At 35.2% G+C, this 25,709-nt stretch overlaps 1 protein-coding gene across 2 annotated transcripts in view; it reads right to left on the reverse strand.

The window, feature by feature from the left end:
- The window catches only part of MYCBP2 (MYC binding protein 2), a 200,748-nt gene that overhangs the window by 38,014 nt on the left and 137,025 nt on the right, over positions 1-25,709 (reverse strand). Inside the window, exons 52-58 of one of the 2 annotated variants that reach the window (XM_080917201.1) lie at positions 24,305-24,445; positions 19,142-19,216; positions 16,484-16,708; positions 15,506-15,638; positions 14,267-14,389; positions 11,556-11,711; positions 718-2,361 (exon numbers count right to left, since the gene is read on the reverse strand). In XM_080917201.1, coding sequence (XP_080773327.1) covers positions 718-2,361; positions 11,556-11,711; positions 14,267-14,389; positions 15,506-15,638; positions 16,484-16,708; positions 19,142-19,216; positions 24,305-24,445 — 2,497 coding nt within the window. The remainder of the gene's footprint in view (positions 1-717; positions 2,362-11,555; positions 11,712-14,266; positions 14,390-15,505; positions 15,639-16,483; positions 16,709-19,141; positions 19,217-24,304; positions 24,446-25,709) is intronic. The other variant, XM_080917202.1, reaches the window with a different exon arrangement.

The raw sequence follows: 25,709 nt of genomic DNA on the forward strand, positions 1-25,709 counted from the left end.
AAACCCTAGCAAGTACCTAACTGTTTAAAAGATGTACATACATTAGAGAAAAACAGCATGCTTGATTTAAAAACTTATCAATTAGATGATGCTCAAAATGCTTGAAATAGTCTATTGTTAAGATGAGTATGTTAAAGAAACAGGGAATGGGTACCTTTAGATCTGCTTATGAATGTCAATAAAATAGACACATAAAGAACAGCATGTTTCAGAAATCAAATGTTTCTAACACCAAAGTGAAAAAAGAAGAAAACAATCATATGTCAAGTAAGTTTTAGAATATTAATTTAAAAAAATATTTACTGAACATAAAGTCCTCTGATAAACTGATCATTACTTACATAGAAAAATCCCCCATCCCAATCCATAAAATCCATTTGATAACTTCTGAACAGGAATCTAAACTAGAGGATCTAGTACAAAGCTGTGCCCTCTTGTTTAGACACGCCATTATTTCTATTGTGTAAGACCTCCATGTTATCCTTTGGGAAACACAAACTACTCTTAAAATTTTTCAAAATCTGCCATGTTCCAAGTAAATAACATTAAATTTCTCTGTCTCTTTAAATAAATTATTCATGGTGGTCAACTATGTAAGATTCTACTTATTTGGGCAACTGTTGCCCCATACTTTGATATAATTCAGAGCACAGTTCATGAGAAGGTGATCTAGCTTATCAGGACTAAAGCATATACATAAACCACAAAACCACTTACCTGGGTGAGCCTGCCTCATGTGATACGTCACTGGGTATGGATGGGACTCTCCACAAAGCTCACAGATGGTGTCCTTCTCTGGCCCTCCTACTGCCAGCTGGGCCATTTCACCAAATAAATTGCCCCTTGGCCGAATTTCTGTCTTTTCTTTTTTCTTTTTTTCCTTTTTCGTTTTTTTATTCTCTTTCTCACATTCTTTCTTTTTAAGGACTGCACAAGAACCGGGACTTGGAAAAATCATATTCTGGGAAGCAGCTTTGATTGTAGCCAAAGAGATATCTTCCCAGAAAGCCACTAAATGTTGTAATGTTAAGGGGAGTGGAGACTTAGACTTCATTGTGTGATGCATGGACATTTCAAAAGTGGTTTCCGATTTTCCGTCTTCACATTTCTCATGCAGAGGTGGCTCCTTAAGCATAGACAAGACCTTATTTTTGTTGATACTTCCCATCTTGGATATATCTGGTCCATGAGGTGCAATATTAAACATATTTAGGGCAGATGATATTTCCAATGAATGTCTATTTTTTAACTTGATTTCCTTTTCCTCTGTGGGTGGTTGGCTATTTAAACTACTTCTTATAGGAGCATGTTCTTTGGAAAGTTCAGGATTAAATTTCAGGAAGGAAGAGCAAGCCATTGCATCATGTACTATGCCTTCATGCCACAGAAAAGAGGCAAAGACAGCTCTGGCACACTCAGCCACGGACGGAGACATGGCTTGCTTGGCTGGCTCTAAAGATTTGGCTCCATCTCCTTTGAAAAGAAAGTTTGACTTCTCTTTTTTGGGCCTGGTGTGTCTATTAGCACATTTCCGGCTTATTTTGGGTGATGCTCTCATTTCCTGTTCATCTTTCAGTGGTGCTTTTCCTATGCTGAAGTGCACTTTACTGGAACCTTCATCCACACTCTTAAAATCACTGCTGTCATCACAGGTGCCGTCTGTGACACTATTTGTTTTTAAAGTACTTGAAGTACAGACTTCAACTACCTCACTATGGAGGTTTTCCTGTACCACATGGGGAGAAGGGGCTCTGTTTTCAGACCCTGGGGAGTCTTTAGGATCCTTTGGTACTGGTTTTGGTTTTGGTGATGTAGATCGCCCCCTTAATGGTTCTGTGAGGGGCATTTTCTTCTTACGGAGGGTATCTGGATCAAGTGTATATGAGTCTGACTTGGAACGTTCCCGAGGTGGGTCAAGTTTTGTCTTAGCAGGAGCGGTGCTTTTCTGAGGTAGATTTTTATCCTGCGGTGAGGAGGAGCGTGGGGAACTAGCACCAGATGGGCTAGACCTGGGAGTTGGCAGAGTCTTGGGCTTAGGAGAGGATGACCTAGAGCCTGGTCCTGGGGATTCGGCCCTGAAGCTAGAAGATATCCTTCCATCAGACTTCAGTGTCTGCAAAGTGTTATGGTTAGGGGACAGTGACCTACTGTGGGAGTCTGACCTCAACTTTGCAGCATCAGATTTTAACATAAGGGATTCACTGGCAGATAGGCCTTCTGTACCCCGTGGCTTCTTCTGGTCAGCAGTAGTCCGGCTCACACGCCCATCGGGTTTAACTGATCTGCTGTTCTTAGAGGGCAGCTCTGACTTTCCAGGTGTGGAGACAGGTCTTGAAGATGTTGAGATGGTTCCCCTGTCACCTGCATGATCCATTTCACAATGAACTTGTTAATAATATGTAACAAAAAGATAAACACTAAAATAGAAAAGTTACAAGATTTACATTGCTTATCACATATATAAAAACATGTTAAGAATAAAATAAAAATATTTCCCATAAAATTTCTACTCTATCATTACACACAATACAACATATGTTTATAGATGTAAAACAGATTTAATAAAGAGGATTTATTCATCTGAATGAGCTATTAGTGGTACGTACATAAAGCACAGCACTTGTGCAACTAATTAGAATTTAAATTCAGCAAGAGACTAGAAAGAAAACAACAACTACTTTAAAAATTAAATTTTGAAAATATATATCATCCATACAAAACAAATTAAGATATTCAGAGGAGTAAAACTTAGCATACTTAAGTTTTGTTGAACAAAGAAACTCAATTTATATAATTACTGTATTTAATTGTAAAAAATAAATACAATTCAGTTAGTGAAGCGCTCCACACAGGAGACAGCTCGGTTTGCAGTCTTGACGATAACGACACGTAAGGTAGTAAATACTAAAGCTGCTGTGTATTAGCTTTACAGTCACTCTCTCTGCTATATGAAAACAGTTTTCATCTTAAGATCTCAGTAGCTTAGCTAATAGAATTTGGAGCTGAAGGCCCCTACATATATTAAAAAAAAAATCATGAGTACTACAAGTCTGAACTGATCTCTTCATGCCTAATGACTAACAGAAACAAACCATCACCAGCAAAAACCCCAAAACCTCTTTCTAAGGGAAATCACTAGATAACTCTACACAGATGCCGTTTGCTTTGAGTATCCCAGCATTCCCTTAATTTCTCTATCCGGCATACTATGTTTTTTTGAAGCAATACAGTTAGGCTTTGACCCTAGCTGGTGGTTCAGATTAATGTTACTTTTTTCCTTAAACAAGCAACTATAAAAACCACTATTGCTTATAGTGCAAAGACTGTTTTAGAAGGAGAGCAATCAGATCCAAGTGACTCAAGTGCCATAAAAAGCAAAAACAGCTAGATACAATGCTATGTTTAGAAAAGAGGTCTTAGGAAATGGAATTTGCTACTGCTAATAAATGCAGCCTCTTCTCTCTTTTCCCAAGAAAGAGATGTGAGTGAGTGTAGGCACTGCAAAGCAGTGCTCTGGTTTGCACATGTATGATGTCACACTGTAGTTATCTGTATGTCAGAGGGATTACAGAATTTGTCAGGCACTACAAGTTTGCAATCCAACTCGTACATGAGAAACTGTGCTTATCCAAGTTTGATGATTCACACACACCATCTTGTGGCAATCCTATCCATACTCCTAAGATCTTACAAAGCTTTAATGACTAAGAAGAATGAATGGTATCTGTAACCCCAAGAATAATACATAATATAATATAACATAATATAATATAATTGGATATATCATAAATAATTTCAAACACAAAATTCTAAATAGAATGAGGCTTAATTTAACAGCTGGAATGGGATGGACAGGACAGCGATGAACTGAGCTGCGGTCTCCTCCTCCACTCACTAAGACTGGCCCGGACGCTCAGGATGCAGACATACCCACCCTGCAGTGTGTGAGACAGAGATGAGAGAGCAGAGGCGGGCCCAGCTACACCAATATGTTTGTAAATGCGCTCACGAGAAGCAAGGTTGCGAGATGGAGAGTCTACAGTGGAAACATTGGCAAAGAAGCAGCACAGATTCAATGGAATAAAGCTTAGAGAACACAGCAAAAACAAAGCACTTTAAACAGTAAGCAATTATACACTTACTTAAAGCTATTCTAAACGTTTTCAAAATGTTTAAACAAAATTAAGATTTAAAACAATGGTCAAATTAATGTATTTAGATGAATTGTTTGTGTAGTATGAGTTGTATATGTCCAAATGTGTTGTTATTAGTAAGGCTTATCAATCTGATTGATCAAATTTGAGCATTTCTATTTAGACTAATATTTCTTTAGTTTGTTAAGTTCCTGTGACTGCTTACCTGTAAATAAAGTTTATACACAGAAACAATGATGGTAGAGAAAGAAATGTTACTTGTAGTTTTACTATTGTATTATTGTTTACAGAAGTTTCATTGTTATTGCTATTTCTAAAATGTGTACCCTAGAATGGCCCAATGTACATTCGTCTGCTTTTCTTAAGGCTAACCCCAATGTTTAGTCTTTTTGTTTTTTAATAGAGCTTTTATCTAAAATATTAAATCCCGTGGGCAAAAAGTCTCACAATACAAATAAAGCACATTTAAAACTCATTGGGACATGTTAGGCATGTTAGTTGTTTTTCATCAGTAGTAGATAATAGAAACTTTAAAGCAGAATAAGCTTTGAAAAAAATGCTGATTTTTCACCACCCCTAACACTGCATTTCAATCATGGTGATTAAATTAATCAGTAGTTCTGAAATATACTTTGGTAATGAGATAACTTCTAAAAACACTTTTGGAAATAAGAATCTAGGGAGGTAGGGAGATGGCTCCATGGGCAATGTCCTGCTATGTAGATGGGTATGGGCCGTGAGCGGAGATGCCTAGCACCAAGACTAGGTGATATGGCAGAGTGCACTTGAACTCTAGCTCTGAGAAGGTGGACAGAGGAGGCCCCAGGGCCTCCGTGGAAACCGTCAGCTCCAGTTCCGGTCAGAGGCTCTGTCAACAAAATCAGTAGAGAGCCATGGAGGACAACACTTAGGGCAGAAGCCTGGACTCTACAATTGATATGCATTTGTGTCTGCACAATACATGCACACACAAGCAAACAACATACATAGACACACACCCACACAAATAAAATAAACTACATTGAATGTACACATCTGGAAGAGCATAAGTGGTATTTCTGACCGATTTACTCTTATAGATGATTTTTAAAAATGCATGGCATACAAATGAAAAAGAAACAGCTCAATGAACAATACTGGTTATTATATATCAGCAATCGTCCTAGAGACTGAAGATACAATGATGAGAAACAAGTGCTCACTCGTATGGCACTTGTACTGTGTAAGGCCGAGACACAATGAGAAGACACACAGATATCAAAAGGCAAGGCCGTTGTTACGTATGACATGCTGGTCCAGCACTGACTGCTTCAGACCATCAGGGAGTTGGATCCACAGGTGCACAACCATAAACACGTGTGGGAAAGGTATAAAAAAACAAGACTAGAAATGAAGAGCCAATGAGAGAACATATTCAACAGGTAAATACATATGATTCTACACAAGGCTGTCAAAGCTCACACAAATCAGAATGTCCTAGGGCTGAGAAGGAAAGGTCACACCAGGGGTTCAATAAAAAATGGCAAGTTGACAGAGACAGTGTGATAAACCCACCAAAAACTAAAACTTTACACTTTATTTTTTAATGTTTTTCTATTTGCACAAATGTGTGGCAATCAGAGGAGCTGCAAAGAGATTCTTATGCATTCAAATCTTAGCTTCAGACTTTGTAGCCACTGTTGAGAATGTTAGGAGGGTGATGTGTTTGATGTTTTTCTCTTTTTCAAGACCTAAACTAGAAATGGGAAGATGGCCCCGTGTTAGAGCACCTATCAGGTAGCCTCAAGGGCCTAGGTTCAACTGCAGTGTTAGAAGGACAACAACAAAGACCAACTAGAAAGTGGTCGCTGCTGCAGGGGGTCAGTCTGTCTGCTGTGAAAGTTGTCTCCTTCCTGGCAGGCTTGCTACTTTCTGTAGGAAGCAGGCTTGTCAGGAAAAAGGGTGGGACAAGAACTCCAAAGAATGTCACTAACCTGAAGTTTTCATACATAGATGTGTGAGGAACTATAGCATACTTGTAAGACAAAATGTCCTAAGTATGAGGACAAGCACCTGTAAACATTTTCCAGGCTGCATTGCTTTGTATCATTCAGAATAAATAATGACATTTTCTGAGTCTGAAAAGCATACTGTTAAATAACCAAAGAAAATAGTGTGACTAGAGGTAATCTGAGACTGTTCACAGAAAAAAATGTTAATGAGAAAAAACACTTTATGAAGATTAAAAAGGTACTTCTCAAAATATTTGAATTATTCAGGTGAAAGCAATCTCTTAGTTCATTTTAATATTTTTTTTTTTTTTTTTTTGGACATTAAGTACTTCACTAAAGATCATACAGTAGAAATAATAAAAGAACATTCTGGCTTCTTTGCAGTGTTTCCCTCAAACACTGTGCTGCTGTGAACAACTCCCTCCCCCTTAAGACAGCATTTTCTCTGCACAGTACCTCATTACTTCTTCCCTTCCTTTGTTTTGAGTCCCCAGCATCAGATTCCCTGATCACTTTATTTAAAACATTAAAACGTTCAAATTTTAATAAAAAAAAACATTGTAAAAATCTGTGGTTTGGGTATAAATGCACGATCTCTGGACCATTCCTGACACCACACTCAAAGAATCAGGGCAGATACAAGATGCAGGTTCTCAGCACTGAAAAAATGGTATCAATTGTTATTTAAGGTAAGTCAACTATTAAGCAATGACCAAACCTGTTAAGTTTCACTGTCAGAAATATGTAACTTATTAGAGAGCTATAACAAGAGAATGACTCTTCATGGATTCTGACAGAAAAATTTCCAGTGTTAAAACACAATATTACACGTATGTGAAAGAAAATCCAGGTTGAGCATGTATTTTAGAAAAAGATGAATGTATCATTAACTTTCTGTATTCTATTTTAAAATTTCCAATTATGTGCTAGCATCCAGTTGTGCGTTATCAATAGCTTTCTAAGTTCCTATTAGGCAATACTGAGAGAATTGAAAATGAACTTTTAGGAAGGACAATATAACGGAAATTACTGTACTGAGTGAGCATTTCAGGAGTGTAGACTGTCTTAATCACACTGCACACATTATCATTACCAACACTAAGAAAACAGGAGGCATAGGCAGGGAGATCTCTGTGTTCAAGGCTAGCCTCATTACAAAGTGAGTCACAGGCTAGCCTGGACTACACAGTGAGACAGTCTCAAAAGCAAGCAAGCAAACACACAAACAAATAGCAAACCAAAACAAAAGCCAGTTACTATTTTGGGAATGTGATGTTCTCACTCAGAGCTGACCTCAGTTCAGCTCACTGGAACCGTATTCCTAAAGCACTTATTATTTTTTTTCAAATTCCGTAAGTTTAAAGTTACTAACTGTGGAGCAGTAAAGAAAAATCCTAAACTTGGTATGCACACACAAGTGAAATTTGCTATATTTTTCTTCTAAAACAATAATTTTATAAGAGTATTTGCATAATATCTAAAATAATTTGATATAAAATAATTCTGATAATTAACAAATGTGGGGGCTTGAGAGATGACTGAGTGGAGAAATGTCTGTGCGAATCATGAGGATTGGACCCTAGTATGCAAACCCTTGGTGCTGGGCAGGTCTGTAAACCCAGCTCTAAGGAGGCAGAGAGGTTGATCCCTCAACTCACTGGTCAGAGAACCTCGTCCAACCAGTAGTCAGTTCTTGGCTCAGTGAGAGTCCCTATCCCAAACAGCAGCCAGACATTGGCTTCCAGCCTCCACATAGATGCACCTGTGTGTGTGTGTGTGGGCAGACACAGACAAAAACAAGTATGCATAAAACCTACACACATATAAGATGACTAAGTTAACTTAATGTATAGAGTATCTTAAATTCTAAAGGCAGTGAAAAACTATGCTTCAGGAAAAATAAAACATTAAAAGCAAATATCCCAAAAAGTACTAAAAATAAATGTTAGAATTTTCTGTAAGTAGAACTTTAAAAATGTTCACTAAAGACTAGATTGTGTGGCATTTATGAAGACAAGGGTAAAAATATGAGTAGCAACAGTCTGATGTAACCACTGGTACTTTACAACTGTCTAGGAAAATTGTTTAGTTACTCTCGATGCGTGTTCTACTAGCAAACCAGAGAGAGCATGATTTCAGATAAGGATGCATGAAAGCGTTGAAATATGATGTGGTTACTGCACGGTGCTGTAGTCAAGTATAGGTAAAATTGTGAATAAGATCATTGAAATAACATTTCACTATATTAACATAAAACTATAAGACAATCCTCATCTGGTAATGAGAGCAAGAAAATTTTGCTTAAATACAACACAGTATAGAACAAGATAAAATATGGTGGGATGCATGGTAATAAAGTCCCGGTCTTACTAAATACATGTTATTCTGACTTTCCTAAATAATATGAAAAATAAGAATAAGTTATCTTTAAATTTTAAGACTATATTTTAGTCTCATATTTTCTTAGTGTTATGCTAAAGAGACTTCTGCTGTCTGTAATTTGGAAGTCAGAGTTTAGTGGTACTCTGCTGAGACTGTATGGATTGGAAAATGATCTAAGAACTTCCCATTGTTGAAGTACAAAAAAGCAATGACTCAGAATACATCCTACGACCTACCTAGGCCACAGTTCAAATCTGCTCTAAGAACTGGTGATAACTGAAAAATTCATGATGTCTTTGTTTTGAATAGTTGAGTATTCCATTGTGTAGATGTACTACATATTTCTTTTTATCCATTCTTCAGTTGAGGAGCATCTAGCTAGGTTGTTTCCAGTTTCTTGCTATTAAAAAAAAAAAAAAGTTCTACAAACATAGTATGCATGAGTGAGGGAACTGGGGTGGGGGGTGAACAGGACTCTTAGGATCAAGTGTGGGGAAGGACAGGAGACAGGGTTGGATGGCCATGAAATTAATGGGAATCTGCAACTGACAGGGGTGAGAAGGTAGGGAGCATTTCCAGGATGACACAGAGACCTGGGATAGAGTAGGCACTCAAGAATCAATGGGGGTGACTTTAGCTGTGACTCACAACATTGGGAATATGGAACCCGAAGAGGCCACCTTCTGTAGCCAGGCAGGAACCCCAGTGGGGCGATAGAGACAACAAACAACCCACAAAAATTTCAATCCAAAATTTACCCTGTCTGCAAAAAATGTAGGCACAGGAGAGAGAGCAGAGACTCAGAGATTGGCCAACCAATAACCTTTCCAACTTGAGACCCTTCCCTCAGGCAAGCACCAATCCCCGACACTATTAATGCAACCCCATTACTCTTGCAGACAGGAGCATGTCCTCTGAGAGGTTCCACCCAGCAGCTGACTCTGACAGATACAGACAACCACAGCCAAACAGTAAACGGACCTTGAGGACTATTGCGGAAAAATGAGAGGAAGGATTGAGGGCCCGAAGGGAACTGAACTCTACAGGAAGACCAACAGAGTCAACCTGAACCCTTGGGACTCTCATAGTCTGAACCACCAACCAAAGAACATACACGGGCTGGATCTAGGCCTCCCCACACACATGTAGCAGATGTGTGGCTTGTCTTCATATGGATCCTGAACAAATGAAAAGGGAGCTATGCTGAAAGCTGTTGCCTGTCTATGGGACATGTTCTTCTAGCTGGGCTGCTTTGTCAGGCCTCAGTGGGAGAGGAAACATCTAGCCTCTCAGAGATTTGATGTGCAAGGGAGGGGGAGTACCTGAGGTGGGGGCTCACCCACTTAGAGGAGGAGGAAAGGAGGAATGAGGGAAGGATTGTAGGAGGGAGTGACTGGGGAGGCCAGTGAGCATAAAGTGAAGAAGTTAAAAACACCGAATTAAAAAGAAAAAAACTGGTGGCACTGACATTAATGTGTGTGAGAGTATACTGAGTATGCGGGCATAAGACAGCCTCTACCATAGCACAGCTCAATAAGTCAATTTACTACCTTCTTTATTCATGGGGAAACTACAGGGCCTTACACAGAAGAGGCAAGTGCTTTATTGTAAACAAACCCCATGCCTAGCCCAACATATGGGACCATTATTAGGCAAATTTATCCTATTATAATAAAATTTGAATGAATTTGAATTTCTATAATAAGAATTTTTCATCTGTTATTGATTTTCCCCTTTAGAACATTCTACAACCAGAGCACATCTAATTGCAAAACATCTGGTGCTTTATAATATTAATAAATCAAGACTAAGTCTTAACTTTTCTTTCATTCTTCTGAAATACTGCCTATCATAGACAGGAAAAATAAGTATCTCACACTAGTCTGTTTCCTTGAGAGTCTAAAGAGAAATAGGAGAATAGACATGTCAATAATGTAGAGAGTGATAGCAATTGCATGTCCAAAGCACGTAGTAAACATGCCTGCTATATAACGTAAACCCATGAAGGGTCATATTCTTCTAAAGTCTTTAATTTCTGTTGATAATGCAACAGTGACTAATATAATTTTTGCCTAGAATCTAGTAACCCTAATAACAGTTAACAAAGTCTTGTTGTAACAGTAACCTAGGCTTAAATGTGAATGCAGTCTAAGTAAAGAGGTCATATAAGGTCCATAAACTGAGGCACACACAACACCCAAAAGTTGAATTCCAGGTGTCTCAAACAAACAAACAAACAAACTGAAACAAAAGAACTGGAAAGTGAGGGTTCTACAGACTTCTTCGTACTCAGTGTGTTTAATCAGACAAGAGAGTTGGAATGCCAAAAGACCCTATTGTTGTCAGAGTGCAGTTTATTTCTGTGGAAAGGCTTGGGAGGCTTTAAGAGAAAGTGTGGTTTGTTTGTTTTAAATCAGTACCATTGTTATGGTTAAGTAAAGGGTAGAGTTGCCCTAGACTGTTAAACTGGAATCAAATGTCCAAGATAAGACATGAGGGACAAAAGACAAAGGAGGTGAGGAGATGACAGCTGAAAGAACCGTGGAACTCTAAACTGTTATACAGTTCATGGGAATCAAGTCTGTGTAGAACAAACAAACCAGGACCTCCTATTTTCTACCTAACTGCCATAGTGAAATAGGCTTATTCTTTCTGTGCTTGTACCAAATAACAAAAAGTCAATGAAACAATATAAGTTATCACTATAACTAATGCTTATTAAAATCATGCATATTAAAAAAATGAAATAAAAAATGTCTTTAACATGTTTTATAGTATGAATTTACTAGAATTAAAATAGAACAATGTTCAGATTTAGTAACTCCTTAATTTAAAAAATATTTAATTAAAATAAATGTCTTAGCTGCAGAACATCTTAGCTCTGAACAGTGTAAATACTTCAAAAATATGGGTGGGATAGCATCTCCTTAAGTAAAAGCAGTCAGTTGAGGTCATAGCTAATCTGCTGAGCAGTAACTAAAGACAAGCTTCAGAAAGGCTGAGGAGGCAGGAAGGCTGACAGACTTACTCTGAAGCTGATGCTGCTGGAAGGAAAGGGGCTGTCCGAACACAAATGGGCTGTGGACTAGGGAAGAGGGAGGTTTTGCAGCTTGATCAAAGATGGAAGGAGCTGGGAGATTGGGCCGTGACTGAATAGAATTCAATATGGCACTCAGTTGATCACCTGCAGTGGGCAAAACAGTCAAAACTACAACTTGTAACTTATCAACATCCAAAATGGTAAAGTAAATGGAGCTTTTACAACAGTCAATTAAATAAACAGTAAATAAAGCTATGGCAGTCAGGACAGGGAAAGCTGGTGATCACTGCTCACAGCAGGGTCTGGCTCCAAATGCTAGTTGGCTCTGAGGTTGCAGTGGGCACACTCCACCAGTCTTACACAGTAGTCAACAGGAGCAAGCCTACCCAAAATTCACACGTCCCCTTCCCTATGATTTACGACAGAATAAAGGATCTGTGAGGAAGATATATAAGTTTATTAACACGGTTGAGAGAAAGAGCGAGGAGAGAGGGATGAAAATCTTAGGTATGGTAAAGGTGTTTATCCCATGGTGCTCAATAAGAACTAATGTCATCCTCATCTGCAGAACATTTCATGCAGAAAATATGTCCTCCTAACTTCATTTTCTTAATCTATATATTCATTGGAGAGAAAGTATATTTTCAACTCAGCAATACAACTACATCACAGTCTTAAGTCAACACTTTCTTGTAAAAAAATTCTGCTAAGGAAACAGTATTTTTGAAAAAGCAGGAATTATTTTGCTAAATTTTATAACTCCTAAAATACAAAAAATGAACGAGTTACCTAATTTAATCATTATTTTTCCTTATAATTAAATATGAAGGATATTAATAAACTAGCTTAAGGACAGAAATAATGTAATTAGATAAAAAACTGTATTTGTGAAAACACATGCATCTCAAGTACTTTACATGACACAGAAGGAGGAAAGCCTTCAGTAGGGTCCATGAAGAAACTGACAGTGCGTTTCCAGTCATATTTACTAAATTAAGTAGAAAAATCACAATTGAGCTGCCCAGCGGCATAGATTTATGTGGGATTACGCATTTAAATTACATAAATACTAAGTTTTTCTTTTCAAAACAACATTTCACATTCCAGAGAATATTTTAGTTTATGAAGAATTGTTTGAATTGTTTTAAATCAAAGTACTTTTGTAAGTAATTTCTTAATCTTGCAAAGTCAAGAGAAGATCGTTTTAAAGCTAAATAGTAGTTACATTTCATCAGATTCAATCTTTGTAATATTTTCTCAGCACATATATATATATATATATATTTATATGTATATATATAAATGCATGTTATTTTAAAACAATATTTACAAAAACACGTTAAAAGTGCTTTTAATTTTTATTCAATAGATGTTTACAGCAACACATATAGTTCTTAAAAAGTGATTATATTTTTACACTGCTTGACTGAATTCCATTTTACAGACTGACTTATTGTGAGAGCAGTCAGTAGGGTGACAGCACAGGATCACAGGGAAAGCACACACTGGATAAACACAGGTCTGGACACACTGTTCTTTAGGATCAGTGGCAGTAAGTAAACAGTGAAGTTGTCATTTAAGAGTTGACAATAGTAGAGAAAATGGAACATTAAGAGAATCCAGGCAGCACCTTCTCTGTAAGTTAACAGAGATCAGAGTGAATGGAACTTATACAAGCCTCTGAAAGCGACTCATCCAAGTCAGGAAAGAAAAGCCTGTGGACATTAATGAAGCTAATTATAAATGTGACCTTAACATACATCTATGCAATTCTGTTTTTCATTATTAATTTTAAATAACTTCAAGTTAGATAAATACAATCCTGAAAACTGGTGTCTGTCTGTTTTGGAGCAGGTCTTGATATGTATGTAACCTAGCCTGTCCCCTTGTCAACTATACAGCCGAGGCCTGGCCTTCTGTGTCCCTCTGGTGCTGAACTTATTGGACTAAGACATTATGCCTGGCTTAAGTAAAGTTTAAAAGTCAACCTACTTCCTTGTCAACCCTCCTGCAACCATTCATTCTCACTGGTTTGCGCCTTCTCACAATATTGCAAATTTTCAAGGAATCCAGGTTAGGTGCATAGAAAGAATATTTCTAAATTTATCCATAAAGGCAATTTTGAACTAATTTCAGGAGCAAATTATCCCAGAAGAATTCTTTAGACTCTCCATGATGTTGGCTTGTTCATTAATGCATAAACAGTAGTACACAATTTATTTTAAAATGCTTTAGTACTTTCAATTTTACATTATTCATACTATGTTCAAATGGAATATTTCATATAACTGTAACTAACAGATTTAGTTGTAACACGCATAACTCATAAAGTCCATATGTAACGGTCCTAGGAGTAAATTTTAATCAACTGTTTAAGAAATTCTTTGCTGCTCATCTTCATTACTCTCCCAATAACAGGTCATGTTAACAAGGTTTTTACTAGATGTACTGATCTAGGTCTTTAGAATACAAGTTCAGAATGAGTGCCTTTAAAACAGAACCAATATGAGTAAGAAATCCAGGAAACTTCAGCAGAAATTAATACAATATTGTGAAAAGGAACATCTGTTAAACACTCCTAGTCTTAGTTTAGTATGAACACATTGTAATGACAATATGTGGGAAGGAAACAAATGAGTAAAAAGTAACAAAACTTTCCTGAAGTCTCAGGAGGAAGAGACTGACAATCAGAGGCCTACCTTTGTTATTTCCCAGGCCATAGTCAAATCCTTGGGCACTGCAACTTGCCCCTTTATTGAAAGCTTGTACTGAGAAAGGGCTTGGTGGAGGAGTTTGAGAATTCTGATCCAGAAGAACTTGTTCTACAATAAAAGTCACAGCTATAAAGTTAAATTCTGTTTGTGATGTTCCCTATTAATATATCAGAGAAAAATCCTAGGAGTTTGTAAATGGTTTGACTTAAAGTAACTCCTTAGGAAGGTCTGAGCTAAGTCAAGCTGTCAGACAAGCTTCACAGGACAAGGTACATTATAAATGATTGCTTTTATTAATCAAGTAAACAGGGAAAATATAAAAACTGGATATATGCTTTTAAGTAGCCCCCTTTTCTTACTGAGTATATTTCTGAATAAGTAAATCTTATTGTGAATAATTTACATAAGGGCATTTTAAAAAATAAATTGGACACAAAATCAGGAATAAAGACATTACAAATATAAATACATATACATATATTCTTAAAAATTCTATTTTGATATCCTAATTATGATGTTTTAAATTAGCCTGCATTTACATAAGCCTGTAATGAGCTAGTTTAGTAAGCATCAGAACTGTTTATAAACTGGTATATAAAGATAGAAACCCTATGCCTGTCCACAAGACACTCAGCATCTTGGTTTAAAAACACTGAGAAATAAAAGTTTTGTCACCATCAGCAAAAATGAAAGGGGTTAAAACATAAAACATGGTGATATCAATGTTGAAAATAAAGCTGAAAGCTAACACCAACACCAACAAAAAAATGCACACAAAGATGCTATGTACTTATTCAACATTCCTCTCTTGAGAGAAAATTTAGCTAAGTGAGATTTCCTCACATAATACTGAAATTGGTTTGGGGACTGAACTTCCAGCTCATTCATGGTAGGACTGACCCTTAAGACCCAGGCTTGCAGTGAAGAGTGAGGCATACAACGTAATGTGAGTAACACCAGAGCAAGGTGTTCTTGTCTTTAAACAAAGACATGTAACTATGCTCTCAGCATTCTTGTATTTTTCTCCTTTATAGACATTCACTTAGTACTCAATTATTCTATAAGTCAATGTTGTTAGCTCTAAGACGCCTAAACTTTCAGATTTTCTCTTACTTAAATATAAACATTCAAAAACCTCTTTAAGGAAAAGATGATACAATAAACATAAAACATATGTATACTAAAAGTTTAATGAAAACAAATCACAAATTTAAGCCAACTTGCCATCTTCATGCCGTAGGTACTGGTTTCCGCCTCTGTCTCTAGCTAAGGACCATGCCTCTCCTTCATCACTCTCACAGAACTCTACCATGCTGTTCTTATCCAGCTGCACCCATGTACCTTCAGGATTGGTTACCTGGTACATAACAAAAAGCACGATTGATTGGCTTAACTCTTTCAGGGCATCCAGGTTGAAAACCAATAAAAAGTTTAAGTGTTTCTGAACAATGTAATGATTCCAACACATTCCTACTGTGCAATTAGTTTCTGAAATTAAGACCACAGCCTGAGGTAAGACAGAATTAAAAATGTTTGTGAAATGCTGTTTATTTAAGCCTTTAATTAAAATAATATTTTTAAAGCACAAAGGTCATCTCTGCATAATGTCAAGTATGCCCAAAACACCCAAGGCTTACTTTTTAGACCTAAATGTCCTAACAAAGCACAGGCAGTATTCCTAGGTTATTGGTGCCTACAGTGTAATATGAAATGACCCTGACCCTGAGAAATAGCATGACACACTACATCTGTAAGCTTATCTGTGGAGGCAAATGCCACAGTGGTCTAAAGAATCATTTTATTTGCTCAGGACTTCAGTGAGATCTGTGAATGGGAACAAAGAAAGGAAAACTTCTGAAGGGTCACATCTCCATAACAATTCATAGAAAATGTTTTAAATGCTGACAACCCATAGCATACAGTTAGAATAATGAAGATACATCCAAATGCGGAGCATTCATATATACAATACAACTTAAATATTAACATAAACAATGCAAATATTGTTTTCACAAGATAACTATGAGAATAATTTTTTTAAAGCACAGAAAATTACGTTAGTGTTTCCAAAACAAATAAAAGTCAACAACATGAACATTTAAGAACCTGAGATGGAAATGACATTCTGTAAGAAAGTGATGCTTGATTATGTTACAATAAAAATAAGTATCTTAAAAGTCATGAAGCTACAAGAATCCATACCTCTCCCACTGCTTTGACTTTGTTTCCCAGAACTAACATTCCAATTGGGATACCTCTAAGGTTAGGGCAGCTTCTGATGTTGTGACCTGAAGGCCCCGTCTTCACTACCTTGTACATGCCTGGCCCACCTCTCAAGAACGGGTGGTCGCGTTCTTGCATTGTTGCTTCCTGTGGGCAGCAGGAGTTCACGTCTTTGAAAAAGTCATCGGTATTAGTTTTAGGTTCCTGAAAAATTGAATAGGAAAAGAAAATAAACAAAATGTAGACTATTACCACTTTCATAGTCTCATTAAGAGTTTTTGGAGCAAGACTGCAAAGATTTCCAATTGAGAATATATAATTAAATTAATAGCTAATACTACCATTCAATTTTAAATATCAATTAATATTTAAAATAAATTAGAGGAAAGACCCAACAAGAATAGGTAATCAACTGATTTTTTTTCCTTTTATACCTCCAAATTTAAGAAATACAGTACCATAATATATGAAATAATGCTTACAACATTTTAGCAAACCGCAGTACAAATGAAAATATTTTTCTGGATTTGCTAGGCCAGCACTATTTTGTGACATATCAATACTAGTGGCAGAAAAAAGGGGGCATATTTTTAGTAGAAAGGAGAGGTGGCACTAAAGATACATTTTTAAAGAAAATAAACTATTTCAACTTCTATATTAAAAAGTATTATTTCTAAATGAAAAGATTCTGCTCTGTATTTCCTGTTGAATGTCAATACTGTGATGAAATACTTCCTATGGAGCAAACAGGGAGACATAGCAGTGTGCATACACTGAGCTTCTTCTATTCCCTTATTACTGTTCTCTGTGTGGTATTGATGACTGAACTCAGGCGAGTACTGAATTATAACTACACTTCTTTAAAACAAAAACCCTACCTTTAAATGTAGTATTATGAACTCTATGAGTTGTAGTTACATAGAGTTAGAAAATAACCAGAGTGAGACACACAAAAATTAGGAAAAAATGAGAATAAAATTGTATAAATAATGACAATACTAGCATTACACTAGATAAACTTTACTAGATAAACTTTATAGCAGATTTTTATTTCTAAAACTACCTTTATATTAGCAGATGTATATATATATTCAATATATATGTTTATTTATTTTTTCAAGTAGACAATAGGCTATCAAAGATAAATACCGGAGCAAAAATATGTAGATTCAAGAACTCATATGTACCTTGGTAATGTAATAAAAATTATTAGCTTTTTAATAATTGTTGTTTTGAGACTAAGTCTTGCTCTGTAGTACTTGTTATGTATGGCCAGACCTAACAACCCACCTTACTCAGCCTCCTAAGTGGGAGGATTAAGGTGTGAGCCTATAATCTAGGCTCCTCACAAGATACTCTGTAAGTCACCTGGTGGTAAGGGAAGACTACAAATTTTTTCTGAAACAAATATATACTATGACAATAATTTATTTATATTTATTATAACTATACTGCATATATCACTTATTTACATATTGACACCTTATTGGGAGTGAGACCATTAATGACTTAAAAGAATACTAGATTTGTAAGTAAACTAAACTTGAATTAGGTATTCATATGATTATGTATATATATATATATATATATATATATATATATATTTACATACATATATATATTTGTAAAAATCTGTATATACACTCCTATAATTGTAAAGAGAACATTAAAAATAAATATAAAGTATAATAGGATATAAACTTTGAATAGTGCTAGTACAATCACAAGACTTTTGAATATACATTTACAAATTACCATTTCTCAATGGTAAACATCAGTAAATATATTATGTCGGAAAGGAAATATTTGTGCTTTCTAAAGTTTTATGCTGACATTACAAATAACAGCAAAATGCATGTCCCGAGCCTGAAAAATACTTGAGTGTTACTTAATGATTTTGTGTCATTAATTGGATTTCACAGTGATTGCAATGTCAAGGGTAACAAAGGGGAGTAAGGCATGACCAAGCTAATGATCCTTATAACCTATCACCAGACCATACATGAGAGCCTTAGTAAGACCGCTAATAATTTATTTAATCATTCATAACTAGACAACAATGCATTTTTTTTCTAAAAGATAAAAAGTTCTTTTGTAGGAAACCATATGAAAATGACTGATGGACATAAAATCATAACTGTGCCTGTCATTCTTAAGTAATCTTAGAATGCAAGTTTTTTTCCATACAGAAAGTGAGACTAGACACCAGACTATAAAATTGGTGAATTTCAATCATATAATATATATTTATATTTACTTATTTATTTCTCATTCAATTCCCAACCCCTTATGTAAAATAAATATTCGAAGGGACAATTCAAAAGAACAGGCTGGGGCTAAATAGAAGAGTTTTAAGGCCACACCACCACTAGCTATGTGAGGTCATTCTGAACTAAGTAACTTGGAGCAAACTGCTGGAGAAAGTGGCAGCTGGGAAGCCCTGCAAGCGAGTGCTCCTTCATTTAAAGTAACACACTGGAAAATGAGAGGGAAACTCAGCTGCAGCACTTCACACAGATTTCTCCCTGGTAAACTTTCAGTTTACAAATTCCAAGCAAAGCCTCAAAGACAATGTAAATCTTGTTGCACATGCTGAGACACCTCAAAAACGCTTATTGTTCCTTACAGTTAACTCACCTGGGGGAAAAAAGCTTTGGAAGTCCATGAAAATACGTCCAAATCCCTGACTCCTTGGCTAGCATTAAAGATATTCTGAGCGACAAAGTTTAAGAAAGAAAAATATCAACAAGGAAAGGGAACAGAGAGTCATCTTCAGAAGATGCTTTCACATTAACATTTTCTGAGCTCCAGCACTAATAGGAGATACGATTTTGCTACAGTAAAACTGAAGCCACCTGAGTAAACCACACACCAAAATTCTGAAAAACAAGGGTTGTCAAAAGCTCTCCAGAGATGTAGTGTGTCATGCCATTTATTAACGTCAAGAGCAGACTCTGCTGTTCAGGTCTATGTATTAATGTAAGAAGGAAATCTTCAATTCCTTAAATAAGAACATTATTTGTTCTAGTACAAGTCAGATCTTTTTTTATGACTAAAAACAATCTGTAGATTTATAAAGATGCCAACAATGGAAACTACATAGAAAGTAAAACACTTACAAATAATAATGGCATGTATGTAAACCATCACTTTTAATATCAAAATTAAAATAAAACTTAACCCAAATGAAAAACAAATCATTAAAATATTTCCTCCCTATATAAATGAGAAAAAAAAAACAAAATACAAAGAAAGATATTAGGAAATGTTTCCAAAAACTATTTGTTAAAAATTTCAAGAAAAGCATAAAGAAACACAAGCTTAATCTTTTATCAAAAGTCAAATAACTGGTTCACCTCAAACTTTAGGAAATCATAATCATTCAGTATTTCCATATTGAATTCCAAAGTATTTTGTTAAAGAACAATTAATTCATGATAACACAGTCCTACTTTTCACAAACATTCTAATAACAATTTATGTAATACAAATTTTGTACAAATAGATCACATGATCAACCTATACATCAATTTACCTAAAACTCAAATATATTCAATATACAGCAACCCTACAAATGTATTACTTATGTAAAGACTGTGTTAACAGGTTATTCAAATGAGGCACTCAAATGTTAATTTAAGTATTTATCACTGAAGACTTTAACATGAGAGAAATATTAAAATTCTTGATCACTTATGTTATTTTAGACAACAAATAAGATATCTGCTTCTATCTCTTTATTTCCTTAAAGTATGTGTGGGTGGATATAGACATATATAGGCACACATATACACATTTATAAATAGTAATTATATAATATAAAACATGTAAAAATAAGTTTCTAGTAATGTGTCTGCAAATAAATGTAAAACATGGAAACCAAAGCATTATAATTTTGGAGTGCATGTCCAATGGGTCCTCTCTAGGTAAAATGAAATCTGTACAAAGCATTTAAAATGCTGTTCTGAAGGAGAAATTTATTTATATATAGAGATATGTATATGTATATATTGGTTATTGAATATATATGAAAATGCTTGTGTTTGTCCAGTGCCTATTCTCCCTGAGAACAGTGATGCAGACATTTGGACATAAAATATCAACATTTAAAAAGTATTTTTCACATCTATTATATATTACTTTAATACTAAAAGCGACATGAAAAGCAACTGTTTAAAAACAATGCAAATCAGTTCAGTATTAGGAAGTGAATATGGTCATTCTTTACACTTATGTCTCTGTTTAATTTCATTGTACAAAATTGTTCACTGAGTCAGTAACTTGTACAATAATATTAAAAATTTTAGCTAATGCTATGGCAACAGATTCTTAGTGACAAATTTTGTTTATTCTAATTATATAAAAATTCTAATTTTATATATTTTGCTTTAGTTTCTATAGCTTCAGAAAAAAATCTCAGACTAAAAAAGTTTAACGTAAATTTAAATTATTTATCAACTATTAAGACATTCACCAAATAGAAATTAGTTTTATTTTGAAGTTTAGGAATATTTCACCTAATATGAATATTTATCAAAAGTCTCAATTTCTGATTATTACAAAAGACAAATTAAGTTTTCATACTATATAACTTCAAAGATTAATATGGTACAATATGGAGATATGTACACAATAATTTAAATTACTTCTTTCCTCAATCCTATTTTAAAAATAATTTTTTCTGAAGAGTTAGAATATTAATGCATATTAGAAACGTAGCTAAATTAACAAGAAATAAAATTCAATTCTATGATAAGTTTCTCAAGGCACAGAAGACTCTACATAAGTTAATTACTACATCAAATAAGTGAAAACATCATCAAATGCTTGTGGAAAAAAAATCACTCTACAAGAAAAGCACAGCACTAAGGGCTGCTAATTTTAAAACAGAAAATATATAAGAAAATCAATACTGTATATATACTACAGTATCCTTTTAACTGCTTCTCCATCTTATTCTTACTATGGAAATTAATCATTAAAGAATAAAATGAAGCAGATTATGATAAGTTAAGGACAGCACATGTATCCCTGCTGAATTAAATAATGACTTAATATTATTAATATTAAAAACATGCTACTCACACATAAACACAAACCCCAACACTGACTAAATCAAGGAAATCTGAAGGATGTCAAGCCTGCACTGTCAGATGCTCTTAAGCATTTCAAGAGGATGTCTATAAAATGCAAGAAATACTTGCAAAGTATCAATACATGATACTAAGAGGGACTCACAAGACAGCAGATACTCCCTGAGATCTACTCCAATCATCAGCACTCCTAATTTTTGAATATCAACATGCTTTCTTTAGGTGAGCAACAATTAGACTGGATAGAAAGCGATCTGTGTAAGTGCATGAATATGTTCAGATACCCTCATTGCCTCTAAAGGAATTCAAAACACACCCATTCATTAGCTTTCCTTGGTATAAAATATCTTTTCTACTCAATATTCCTTACAATGTATATTTGCCATTTATTGACAAAGTACATGAAGAATTGGGTATACAAGTTTTAAGTCTTGAAAATGTCCAATTATCAAAATAAACTTATGTAAAAATGTTTTGTAATTTTTGTTGTTGTTTTATTATTTTTAAGTAGGGTTTCTTTTTGTGTAGCCCTGGATGTCCTAGAACTTGTTCTGTATACCAGGCTGGCTTTGAATTTTAGAGAGCTGCCTGCCTCTGCCTCCTGAGTGCTGGGATTAAAGGCATGGGTCTCTCCTGTCTCCTATGTCATATGATAGCTTTTCAATATGCTATGCATCTTTCTTTACTTACATTTTCCAAGATGTATAAAATGTTGTAACTAAATTTGTAGAGTTACTCTCACTCTTTGGGTCAAAATTCTTTTGTGGGCCATGTCACATATCTGCATATCAGATATTATACTATGATTCATAACAGCTGTAAAATCACAGTTATGAAGTGACAATGAAATAATTTTATGGTGAGGTCACCAAAACATTAGGAACTGTGTTAAAGCGTTTCAGTATCAGGAGGGTTTAGAGCTACTGTTTTATAGTTTTCAAATTACATAAGCTAATTAATTAATTCTTATGTTTATATTGTATATTGTCAGTGTGACTATATGTGTAACCTCAGGTGACATCTTTAGGACCACGGTCTTTCACCTTTGAGGCAGGTCTGGGGATGTCCCCGCTCTGCCTCCCCAGAGCTAGGGTTTGAGCACTGACCAGTTTGCTCTGGATTTTATGTGAGTACTAGAGACTGAATTCAGGACCTCCACCAAGGAAAGATTTTACTGGCTGAACTATTCCCTCATAGAACTTCATTTTCAAAACTTTAATTGACTTATTTACTTCCCAAGTATGTTATGATACTCATGGACATTTAGTCACTAGTATTTCAAATATTCATACTTATTTAAATTGGCAGTTTATCCCAGGTAGTAATGATGTAAATGATAGTTCTATTACTTTCAACTACATTGCTTTAATTTCCTCCTTTTTATTTCACATCTGCCTCAGATATTATCTCCTAAGTTAAGCCATTAAACAGCTTATCACAAAGCAACTTAATGAATTATGCAATTATTTATCATTTTGTAACTATACTTACACTTATCTCTTCATTACACCAAGGTGTATTAACCTAAAAACATACACTTGGGTATCACACCAAGTGGGGCTCTAGCTCCAGTTCCACTAACACTTAAAATCTTGGAAAAATGAGAACAATACATTTAACAAGACAGTGTCACAAGAAGAATGACATGACACAAATAAGGTAGAAGCACACGTATATGCATATATCAGAAATTATTTTAAGCAGAATGACTGTATCAGACAAAAGCACTCAAATTAGGTATCAGGCAACACAAAAGACTACTATGAGTAAATTTCAGTATTTAACACTGTAGAAACAACAAACATGAGTGACAGTCCTTAACTGGTCCTTACCACCAAGGAGCTTAAACCTGAAATCAATCTCTCCATCCCTCCCCTTAACACCCCTCACACAAATAGGCTGAAGAGAAATAAAGGAAACTAAATTCAATGATAGCTGTAATGAGAGAATTAAGCCCTTTCTACTCATACAATGTGCAACTTAAAAAAGAAAAGAGGAAACCTGATTTACACAGTACCTGTCTTCTTTCTGCCATCCTGACAACTACATATCAATTTTCAAGTATTTCATACCAATGCTACTTATCAGTAATGTCATGGAAACATTTAGTGAAGAAGGAATGTTATATTTTAAAGTAATACTTTTATGACAGCATTAAGACTTAACCACTCTACTGCAATATCAAGGAACTCTAACTCTCTCAGTCTAAGAGTTACTATTGTTAGACACAAGTCTAAAAATTGCATCTTATATCAACACAACAGTAACATAAATCAAAAAAGAATCCAGAGGTAGCCATAACACTGAAATAATTGCAAATTGTCAACATAATAAACCCACATTTACACCTGTTTCTGAATGATTAGTAATTCTAGTTTCTTAAATATTATGTGAACTTCATTTTAAACAGCAGTACAAAAAAGAAAAAAAAAATGTAACCATTTTAATTTCTTACTTCTTTGAAAGGAATTCAGTATGTTTAGTTTTAATTTCTTACTTAGTGCTACTGACAGATCAAAATAAGCATTAGAAGCCTCACTCCTGCCAAACTCTAATTTCACTACTCTGGAGTCCTTATGCATTCAAGCACTTTTGAAATAAAGGTGACATAGGTACGAATTACCTCAGAACTGAAAAGCCTTAATTAAAGAAAGATCTATAATGAAGACAGAGTGCAACTATGCTTTAAAGACCATTTTTCACTTACGTCAACAGGGACCAGAAGGCTCTTGCCAAGATGTTGATTAAAAGAGAGGCACCAGGCTTCCGTGTAACCGTTCATGTTAGGAACATACTTCTTTATTGTCTCCTCATTCAGTCTCAACCACACGCCATCATCATTGTGGATCTAGGGGAGAAGAAACCAAACAAGCTTGCCTTTTTGTAAGCATCTGAGAGCTAGTGAGGCCTGAGAATGAGCAAAGCCAGTCAGGACGGGTAGCAGTGGAGAGCATAATGTGAGAACTTGAGGCCAGGGCTATCAAAGCGGCAAGATCATTTTCATGGCAACCTTGTGAGAAAGCAAGTTCTCTCATGAATGAAAAGGACACGGAAATCACACTTACGATAAACAATCTAACAGCAAAATTAACAATCTCTCAAAAGAACAGTCTTTTATTTAGGCTATGTGATTGCACTGCAGGAAAATCTTCCTTGGACTTTCTAAACTTGAAGCAATCCAAGAAAATACATTTCAAAACAATTCTAAAATTCATTTAAAATCTATCTTTAGAAGGTAATGCTTCTATAGGTTCTGATTACTGTATTCAACTGTTTTTTTTTAATGCTTAAAGTGTAATTTTCCCAGTTTTAACTGAAAAGGGAGAATAAATCAAATAGGTAAACCTCAATGAAACTATAAAATTTTTTTCAAAAGATTTCATAAACATATGTCTTGAAACAAAGGTAGTGATTGGTGTTCAACTGTCAATCATTCAGGGAAACCTCTCCAGCCACCCACCACATTTTTCTAAATTATATCTCTCTCTAATATGTTTATATAATTATTTTTATCTAAAATTTTATTATAGGTTACTATTGTTAGAAATCATGAGTAGAATTTAGGTAATCACTATTTATAGTAATCCTACAAAGCTTGAGTCAAGAATGGGTTGTTTCTTTTGGAGTTATTGACAAGTGACACATAGACCTCCAAACTATTAGGCTACTGCCAATGTTCTTGGTGACCATCTGGAAATGGACAGTAAGACCCTATTGCTGAAGAGATAACACGTGTGTCTCATAGAACTCACAGATGTCAAAGCTGGTGCTCACCTGGAAGCTTCATCACTAGTGGCCACCTCTCATAATGTTAGAAGGTACTATGCACACTACCAGAGAAAAAAATGAATTACGCAGCTGTAGCACTAGACCTGTGACTAGATAGATCATAAGCCCTAGAAGAGAGTGTACTACCATTACCATAATAAACAGACATAGTATTAAACTGATGCCTAATCAACCTATAGATACGAGCACATCTATCCAACCTCAGTAGCTTTTTTTTTAAATGCAGAACATGATAATTAACAGTTACTCACATCTGTTCAAGATCCAGAGAAGAGACTGCCCAGTCTGAAATGAGCCATCTTTGGCACATTCCCTCTGCCCAA

The sequence above is a fragment of the Micromys minutus genome (assembly GCF_963924665.1).
Source record: "Micromys minutus genome assembly, chromosome: 5".
Taxonomy (NCBI): Eukaryota; Metazoa; Chordata; class Mammalia; order Rodentia; family Muridae; genus Micromys; species Micromys minutus.